This window comes from Sardina pilchardus, chromosome 21 (genome assembly GCF_963854185.1).
Source record: "Sardina pilchardus chromosome 21, fSarPil1.1, whole genome shotgun sequence".
Taxonomy (NCBI): domain Eukaryota; kingdom Metazoa; phylum Chordata; class Actinopteri; order Clupeiformes; family Clupeidae; genus Sardina; species Sardina pilchardus.
Window position 1 is genome coordinate 8773521 of NC_085014.1, and position 10000 is coordinate 8783520.

General features: G+C 43.5%; 2 protein-coding genes across 2 annotated transcripts in view; both read right to left on the bottom strand.

The window, feature by feature from the left end:
• Nucleotides 1-1607: 1607 nt before the first annotated feature.
• Nucleotides 1608-10000, bottom strand: part of LOC134069094 (GDNF family receptor alpha-4-like) — a gene marked incomplete at its 3' end in the record, with an annotated part of 16322 nt that continues 7929 nt past the window's right edge. Inside the window, 1 exon segment of the mRNA XM_062524950.1 lies at nt 1608-1956. Coding sequence (XP_062380934.1) covers nt 1608-1956 — 349 coding nt within the window.
• Nucleotides 4991-6525, bottom strand: LOC134069505 (uncharacterized). Its single transcript, XM_062525488.1, has 4 exons — nt 6413-6525; nt 6163-6328; nt 5937-6061; nt 4991-5678 (listed from the first exon to the last, which is right to left on the bottom strand). The coding sequence occupies exons 1-4, from the start codon at nt 6512-6514 to the stop codon at nt 5355-5357; spliced, it is 717 nt and encodes a 238-aa protein (XP_062381472.1). The 5' UTR covers nt 6515-6525; the 3' UTR covers nt 4991-5354.

Here is a 10000-nt window from a genome sequence, read left to right on the forward strand (position 1 = left end):
CCTGCAGTCCTGGCCCATTAGCCTGTAATTATCTGTAATTAAGAGAGCTTTGGCATGAGATTAAATGACAGATTACAGCGCAGTTCTGATTACCTGACGACCATAATAAGCACCAGTGCTAGGTAACAGCCAGAAGAGTACACCATGGAGCTCGGCTCTTCTCTGGTCAAAAAAGCCTTTTACCGTCTCGCATCGATTTATATTTGTAGGGGAATCAAGCAGACACAGGAATACTGGACTGAGGGTTCAACTGAAAAATGGTTTTATCAAGCAAAAAGCTTAATATATAGCTATATATTTTTAAATAAAGTTAATAGCTCAAAATAAAGATGAAGAGAAGACTCATCACCTGACAACATGAAGCCAAGACATGAGATAACAACAAAATGAGACAAAGGAGAATTAAATACATACTGGCCCGCCTAGTGATACCAAAAAGGGAACACGACAAAATCAATTAGCTTCTAGACATTTACTAAAATATTCAAAAGATCACCACAAATTTTGCCAGCAATAAATAAACTACACATAAAAACGTTAGCGAGTAAACACAAAATAAACCCAAACAAAAAGCTCCGAACAATAAGCACAAAAGGCTTCACCATCCTCCGTGGGAAAGAGCTCAAATGGATGTGGCCATAGAGAATTTAAATCAGCGGAAAGTTCCGCTCCATTTTGCCAGTCAGGAAGTCCACCCGGACCCAGCGCACTGAAGCACACTCCCGCAAGCACCATGATACACTCGCAAAACGCATGTGTTGGAAACAACACAAACTGTGCTGTCATTATCTGGACACAGAGATGCGTTAAAAACAACATAAGCTGTGTTATTTTCAACACATATTGTGCAACAAATAACAAAAGCAATGTGTTGGAAACAACACAAACTGTGTTGTTCCTATTTGGACACAGATGTGTTGTTTTCAACTCATTCAATTTGAGAGTATAATACATGAAAAAAATAATGTTAAATAGTAAACTTGGGGGGCGCTGTGACGCAGCAGGCTACAGCGCCCGTACCATTTATGGGTCCGACTGCCCACGGGGACCCAGGTTCGAATTCGGCCTGCGGTCATATCCCGATCCCACCCCATCTCTCTCCCCCACTTTCTTCCTGTCTACTTCTTCACTGTCCTATACTAATAAAGGCAAAAAGGCCAAAAAATATACTTAAAAAAAAAAATAAAAATAGTAAACTTAACCTTCATAATTAACACAATTGATAACTACCCAATTATGTTGAATTAAATAATAAAGTCCGTATGTTGAATGAAATCAAAAGTCTATGTGTAGCATTATAACTTGTATCGTGTACTTAAAAAGCATTTGTGAAAATGAATGTATGTAGACAAAGGGGAGGGGGGATCCGGCGGTTAGTGTGTGCAATGTGTGTGGTTTCAATTGCGCAACGCACGCACGCACGCACGCACGCACGCACGCACGCACGCACGCACGCACCGCACACACACACACACACACACACACACATACACACACACACACACACACACACACACACACACACACACACACACACACACACAAACACACGACGTGATGCAAACCCATTGAAATATTGCAGACCAGACACACACGGCTCACCTTGAGGGAACCTGAAGGTCCAGTAGACCCGGATGCAGCGCTCCTCCTTGCGCGAGCCCCGCTGGCAGCGGCAGTCCAGCGCTTGGGGCTTCAGGCGGAGGATGGCGCTCTGCGCCTCCAGACACACCTGCTGGGTCTCGGGGTCCGGCGGGGCCTGGGAGTTGGCGTTGTCCAGGCAGATGTCCAGCTGCTCGTACCGCTGGCGGCACTGGCGCTGGTCGTGGCAGGAGCGTCGCAGCTCCAGGCAGTCCGGTCCAGCCGAGGAGGAGGAGGAGGAGGAGGAGGAAGAGGAGGAGGAGGAGGAGGCCGCCAACGCCATCATCTCGTGCTGTGGAGATGGGACGCAGTACACGCCTGGAAGGAGGGAGGCAGAGAGGGGAAGTGGAGAGAGAGAGAGAAAGAGAGAGAGAGAGAAAGAAAAAGAGAGAGGAGAGAGGGATGAGGACAGAGGAGTGTGGAGTGAGAAAAGGAGAGGAGGGGGGAGAAGGATGAGGAGAGAGGGGTGATGAGAGGAGAGGAGGGGGAGTAGAGGAGAGAGAGGAGAGAGAGTGGGGTGAGGCAGAAAAGAGAGAAGGAGTGAGTGGAGAAAGAGAGGGGGAGGAGTGTGACAAGGAGGAGAGGAGAGAGGACGTAGAGAGATAGAGGAGAGAGGGATGAGGACAGAGGAGTGTGGAGTGAGAAAAGGAGAGGAGGGGGGAGAAGGATGAGGAGAGAGGGGTGATGAGAGGAGAGGAGGGGGAGTAGAGGAGAGAGAGGAGAGAGAGTGGGGTGAGGCAGAAAAGAGAGAAGGAGAGAGTGAGTGGAGAAAGAGAGGGGGAGGAGTGTGACAAGGAGGAGAGGAGAGAGAGAGGACGTAGAGAGAGAAAGAGAGAGGAGCGGTTGAGGAGGAGAGGAGGAGTGGAGAGAGGGAGGAGAGGAAAGAGAGGAGTGAGCCAAGAAGGAAAGTAGATGGAGAAGAAAGAGAAAGAAAGAGAGAGAGAGACAGAGAGAGAGAGAGAGAGAGAGAAGGAGATAGGGTGTTTTGGAAATGTAGGGAAGATGGAGGAGATGGATGGGGTGGGGGCAGTCAGTGGGTGCAGAGGAGGAGGAGAGAAGAAAGAAGCAGGAGGAAGAGAGAAGGGGAGGAATATAACACAGGCCCAAGGGAATGGATGGAAATGAGAGAGAGAGAGAGAGAAGGAGATATAGAGTTATAGAGATACAGTATGGAGAGGGCGGAAGAGAGAGAGAGAGAGCAAGAGAAAAGAACACCTGTTTAAAAAAGAGTTTGTGTGTGTGTGTGTGTGTGTGTGTGTGTGTTCTTGTGTATAAGACTGAAAAACAAGGTCGATTGAGAGGATAGCTCATTCTTGGCCATTCTAGGAGTGTGTATTTTAGGAAGAGCGGCAGAGAGCGACATATAGATAAATTAAATCACCGAAAATTAAGGCTACTATTCACGCAACCAGCCAGCGAGTCACAAGACCTCACCGTGCTGCCTAATGTTTAGTGTCTTTTTTGGGTCAAGAGCCCTCTCTAATCTTCTGCCACTCTTTGCCGGAAGTTCTAATTCCCGTAATCCCGCTCTCCCAAGTCCTGTCATTTCGAGGAGATTTTTGCTGACATTTAACAGATTTCACACCTCAAAATAACAAATGCGCGCGCAAACACGACCGCGTACATCTGGCGCTTTGTCTGAGCCTGATAAAACACAACAAAATGCCAGCGCCTGAGATCACGTCCAGTCCGAGCGGATTTGAGGGATGAGGGACATGATTTCTGCGGACAGCCTTTTGCAAACTGTTTGCAAGTGTGGCGGATGAACTGGCGCCTTCAGGTCACAGAGCAGCCTGATCTTAAATGATGACTTGTTTTTCTGGGAGGACGCGGTTCCGATGCCAGACCGGGGCACCCTCGAGACGAGATTGAGTCTGAGACAGGCTGGCGAGAAGCCCTGTGGTTTAAATAACCTTCGTCTCCAGTCACTCATTAGCTAACAGGTGTTGCTGACATGGCTGTCAAGAGTTATCACCCGCGACATGACGCGACTCGCACTCCAGCGCAGGCTGAGAGACACTTTCACTGCCGGAGGGAGCTTCTCGGCAATTCTGCGGACCAGGAAGGTCTGCGCCCTGCTGATCTCCGCAGCAGTCGCCTGGGCAAGGGGTCTGAGGACTGAGGCCAGGCTGGTGGCAGAGAGTCCTCAATAATTAATTGTTTTATCCAGCTACTGGGGTTGGATCGAAGTCAAAGACACAATATGGTTGGAGCACTGCTGTGACAGAACCTGCATAATGCCATGTCAAGCTTCACACTCTCGGCACTCATAAGACCCAGCTCCAAATCACACTGCATATCTATCAGCTCATTCATTTGCCAGGCAACCAGATCCCTGGAACCAACCAGATTTTGGATCACCTCTCACCATCTGAGAATCCAAAAATGGGATCTAAACTGGGCTCTAGAGAGACTACACAAAGACGGGAAACAAACACTGAACAGTGTAGTCCAAAAAATAGCCAACTCCACAACAAAATGGAGACAATCCATGGCCTACAACTAGCCTGGCTAGCGCCACCACTTCTCAATGAGACGTGGTCTGGGAACCAAATGTTCATTTTCTTGTATTTGAAAAAAATGCCCAGCATTCGTTCATTGGGCGCCATGGATGTCTATCAAATGTGTCTGTGCATAGCTCATCATCGTCTTGCTTTCCCCCCTGTTCTGTGATTGGTCCCTTATCTGAAGCAAAAATCAAGGCAGTAGTTTCCAGGCTGCCTTAGCAGCACGAATCAAATTGCGCGCAAGGCAGCATGGGAACACCCAGGCTAGCCTACACAGCAAATTTGCCAGTGTTAAATCAACACCCACAGTGTTAATTTTAACACCAGCAAAGTGTCTATATGCATCCACTCTCAATCGTGTTAAATTAACATTCATGAAAGTGTTAGGAAGTTAACACCCAATTTTAGTTGATTCAACACTCTGTATTGTCAAAAATCAACACTATACAACACTTTGTGGTGTTGTATTCACACTACACTGGTGTTAGTGTGAATACAAATAGTTAAAAAGAACACCGTTTTTTTCAACACCAACACCAGTGTAGTGTTAATACAACAAAACAGTGTTGAAAATGACTAATGGTTACACTACTAGGTGTAAATACCAATAACACCATCAGGTGTCAAATGTCCCCATACCCCAACCAACTGAGGTGGCAAATGGCAGAAAATGTATTAACCTTTGTATTATATCCATTTGACAATTCAATGCACATTTCAGACAAAACTGCAGTAGGGCACAATATACATTCTTTATTTTTCTTTATTCTTGAGTTTGTTCAGTAAGCTCAGGTGAGACATTTAACAGTGTAATTTGCTTGGAAATCATTTACAAATTCCTCCACTGAACCAACTTAAGATAGCAAAGTACGTTCAGAGACTCCACTTGAGCGCCAATAGAGTCACTGTCATTTTTCAAGAGGAGCTGGGTAACTGACTAGAGAAACTGCACTCAGCAGTGGATCAGGAATACAAACATTACAGTCAAATGAATGTTCAAATGATCAACAGAACTTGAAGCTACACAGTCTGTATGTACTCTCAGTAAAAGTTCCTTGAATCCACAATATGTGAACATCCATTCTCGCCACATTTCAAAAGCAATGTACGTCGGGGGCACAAAGCATGACTAAACTTCAAATGTTGAGAAAAAAAAAGAAAAAAAGGAGCTTTTGTGCTGTACCTTGCAAACATAGCAGGTAAACATTTTCAAACCTCCGTATGATCAACTTTTGCCCGAATTTCCTTGACCCGCGGACTCTCTTTTGTAGTGCCGACATCAATCCCATACACAGTAGTCTGAATGAAGGTGTAGAAGTTGCACAAGGCCTCATCGTAGGATACAGCAAAGACAAAGTGGGCCTTAAACAGTTCGTCGAAGGCAGCCACAGCTGTCTGTGCCACACAGGGGATGGCCTTCTGGTCGAGGATGACGTAGAACTTCTGGATACTACTCTTCTTTTCTCCAACACAGAGGAGGAAGGGCTGTGCTGATCCAACTCTGTCAAGGAATGTCACCATGCTTGTCCCCACCTGAGAGTGTTAGAGTGGAATTAATAACATTAAATTTACCACTTTGCTTTAGCTGGATAGGCATCTTAACACCTCTAAATTACATGGCACGTTAAAAGCAAAGCTTTTCGGGGTTGAACCGACATTCATTGGTCTAATGATATACCTTCCGATTTTGTAATTTAACTTTTAATTTAAAGTTTTATCCAAATTGTCAAGAATCAGTGGATTAAGTGATGAGGTGAAGCTACATTGTCACCATCTATATCCTGAACGTACCTTCATGAACTTGACCACATGGTCAGTAGCTTCAGTGGCACTGATCTTCCCATGTCTTTTCCCTTTTGCAGTCGGAGGCAAGAGATGAATAAGCAGGAGGATAGCTGCCAAGTCACTGTCCCATCCTAGTGGATTAGTATAGTAACAACCACATCCCATGAGTATACAGACATAGCTCATAGGCACATATGAAGAAGACTGGCAAACACAATACGTGTGCACTTACCATAATCATTCGCTTCCTCTTGAGCAGACAGAAGGTCATCCACATGAGTACCAGGGCGAAGGCTTTTGCAGACAGTGATAATCTTAGGTTTGTAGAACGTTGGCCATTTTGCGATAAACTTGCCCGAGACGTCTTGTCCAAATAGCATTGTGAAGTCTTGGTTAATCTAACACAGACAGAAACCATGTCAAAACATGGTACACTACACATTTAATAATTGGTACATCACGCTCGTCTAGGTTTTTCTTACCAAGCCCGGTGTATCCAAGAATCGGGGGAAGTGATCTAGGATGACTGAAGACTGGTCTGGGTCGTGTAGCATACTCTGACGGTGCTTGAAGGTTGCCTTCATTTTCTCCCTTACAACTGGTTGGTCTGCTGAATGCTTCATCACAGACATCGCTTCTCTGCATTCATCACCTGACAGCTGCTCAGATGTAGATGTCTCACGCAGGGTCTTGGGGCCATGTTGATCAGCAGACTTGGGGCTCCTCTTGAAATCACTTGTGGTATTGCGCTGAACTGTTTTCAACCTGTAGGCCAGGTAACCTTGCCCACTGTGAGGATCATAGTAATGTTCCTGTCAGACAAGAAAACAGGCAAGATCAGGACCTCAAAATAAGGCTTTTCTTTATGCATGACCAAATTAAACTTAAAGAGGGATTCCTGCTACATAATACTCACGTATCCAGTTGGTGAGGCCTTATCCTTCAAATTGGGGAAAAGGGTGACTATTCCAAGGGCATAGGTCACACGGACATTGATTGGTGGGATCCTCCTACACCATATTAAGATAGTCAGTTTGAAATGTAGCTCAAATAAGTTCAACATATTAACATGGTGTAAAAGGTTGAGAACAGAGAATGGATATTTTAAGAAAAGTTGTGTAATGATAAAGGCGCAAAATTTCACAACTAATTAGGTTAAGTGGCACAATGATTGGTCATTTTAAAAAGCATCCAAGTCTCTCAGAAGTGAAGATGTGGAGGTAAAGGTTAATCATTTGTGTGGGCAAATAATGAAACAATATAAGAATAATGTTTTTATCATGAAATTGCTAAGAATTTGGTAATCATATCATTAACAATACGCAGAATCCATAAAAATCCAAAAAACAAACTTTTTGTATGTCAACAGATGATATTTTGGTCTTTGCACTATTCCCGATTAAATAAAGGGTTAACATAATTTGTAAATCATAGCATTCTGTTTTTATGAACATTTTACACAGAGTCTTAACTTTTCTGTAATTGGGGTTGTAATTTTATTGGTCACTTACCCATGACTCTCAATCATATCTGCCACCAGGATGTTGACGAGTTTCCTTCTTGTTTGATCAGAAAGGCTTTTGGTCGCGTTGTACTCTTTAAATATGTCTTCACCCCCGTTTTTTTGATGTAGAGCTACATAGACCATCTGCAATATAGAAGTTGCATGTAAACTTGCTATGCATTTTGAAAATGGTTCGACATTCTACTAACAACCTAAGGACAACTTACATCTTTTGCTGCCTTACTGTCAGGTGGTCCTTCTAACAGTTGCCTTCTTGCTTTGGTGCATTCTGTAATTACAGTGGAGCCTGAACTCACAGACTCAACTGATGAGAATGACCTCACAGACTCAATGGATGAGAATGATCCCTCATCTGAGCAGAAGGAGGCCTCAGAGACTTCTTTCTCAGCTAAGGGGAGAGAGAGAGAGGGGGGGGGGGGGGGTTATAATATTTAACTTTAATTGGAAAATGTATTTTGGCAACATCACCAAAGTGACCCAATCTTGCATATTTGCTCTTGAATATCTGCAGGGGTGTTTCCATGTCTTACCAGAGTCCTCTGTAAACACTTTGAAAGATACTGCAGCAGATCTCACCAACTCATCAAAAATGTCAGCATCTACATCAACTCCAGAGGAGTCCTTCAGGTTCACATCAGGTTGATTTGGCAGGCTGAATTTAGCTGAAACTGAGATCCAAAACACTTACTGTAATTTCCAAACTATTAACCGCTGTAGATACAGTAGTTTTTTTTTTTTTTAATTGCTGCATCCCTGCAACTAATACTTGGGTGCAGCCTATACACAGAAATGTACTAACCTTCTTGAATGAACTGAAAGTAATCGTAGCAGTCATCCTTCATTGGTATTCGTACCCATTTCAGGACACCCTTGCACTCCACTTGAACCAGCATTTCTTTGTTAAAAAATAAATAAGATACAACACAAATGTCAGACAAACAGTTAAACATGCCAATGCACCAGTTTCAAAGATTAAGAATGACTGAGATTTACAGGAAACAAGATTTATAAAGAATATCAGTAATATTATCATTTGACAAATGTAAATATGTCCATGGTGATCTGACCCCATACTGCCTAATGATACTACTAAAACATTTTTAGTAATAGCATTAGGCAGTAGATCAGCAATTTCCCTTCCACAAAACCCAGCATAGCCTTATCAAATATATTTATATTTGAAATATCTGACTGATGGTCAGAGGGCGAATTACACTTTCGAATTGGGCTTTAGATTATATTCAGTGAAAATGACATGCATGCAAGTCGAGCTGCCGAGGCATGATAACGTTCACTTTATCCATGTTCCACAACTATGTTTTGCAGCCCATTTCCCTTAACTGGACGACGAGACATATTGCCATTCTTTCTCTCACTACAATCTCAGAACGCCATCCTGTTCTTCCTTTATCTTTCTTTGTTGTTGGTATTTACTTGATAAACTCGGTTGGATCAGCTTTTACCGCGAGCACTTCAGCAAAGATCCTCAGAACATTCTCAACCATCTCTTCCTTCCAAGTGTGTACGAAATAGCGCGAAACCGCTAATGTTGATGGGAGATGTAGTTTAATAAGCTGCTGCCAACGTCTTTCTACAACTCGCACAAGTAATGGGTTTCGATGTTGCGGTGTATTTATTAATATGGACATAGTTAGATGTCCATGTCACAAGTCAGACCAATGAATGATGGCTAGCATACATGTTTCTCCATCTCAGCTTGTAGTAACCAAATGTGGCTAGCTACGTCCATTTTAACTTAGCAGCTAACTAGCCTGCTTGGTTGGCAGCATTAACATGCTACTCCCGCCCGCCGGGAACGACACATTGCAACTATCAAAACTGACATAACTCGTACAGCCTGATAACTTCGCATTTTGAAAAGTCCAACGATATATTCTAAGTTACACAGCAGGTTCATTATTAGGGAGTATTGAGTCATGCTAAAATCTTTGCTATAACTTAGCTGCTAGCTATTACCTAACGTTATCGGATAGTACTTTGCCTTAGCTGGAAGTGGATTTCAATACAAAATAGACGGTTACAATTAAATAAATTATAAAGCTAATGTATATTATCATCAAATATCATGCGTGTGACTACTCTTGATTACTCAGTCAGTCAGTGAAATTGAGCACTTACCTTCTACCGTCTTGCATATTCCCCGAAAGAAAATGGCGCTGGGGAAATTTATTTCGTCTTGATCACGTCCACCTGGACAACCGTTACGTGAGGGTGTGGCTTAGATCTGAATTAACACTGTGGACTGCTAACACTATGATTTGACAACGTACATTAGTCACATGCAACACTGGCAGTGCTATTTTATGACTGGGTGGTGTTAAAATAACACCAACACTCTTTATTCAACACCGACACTGACATTTTAACACTCATATATTTGCTGTGTACAACAGCAATTAGTAAATGCAGAAATCTGCCATATGTGACATTTTGTCCTGGCCTGTACAGAATTGCTATTCTATGATCTATGTCTCCCACCACCGTCCCCTGGCACGTGTCTTCCCATCCGACTTGTTTCGACGGA

Bases quoted from the DNA above. Each gene is read 5' to 3' on its own strand.
- LOC134069505 (XM_062525488.1), bottom strand. From the start codon at position 6,514: ATGAAGGCAACCTTCAAGCACCGTCAGAGTATGCTACACGACCCAGAC. The intron at 6,329-6,412 runs GTAAGAAAAACC...TGTCTGTGTTAG, and splicing joins TCTTGGATACACCGGGCTTG to ATTAACCAAGACTTCACAAT. The intron at 6,062-6,162 runs GTAAGTGCACAC...CTAATCCACTAG, and splicing joins AGAGGAAGCGAATGATTATG to GATGGGACAGTGACTTGGCA.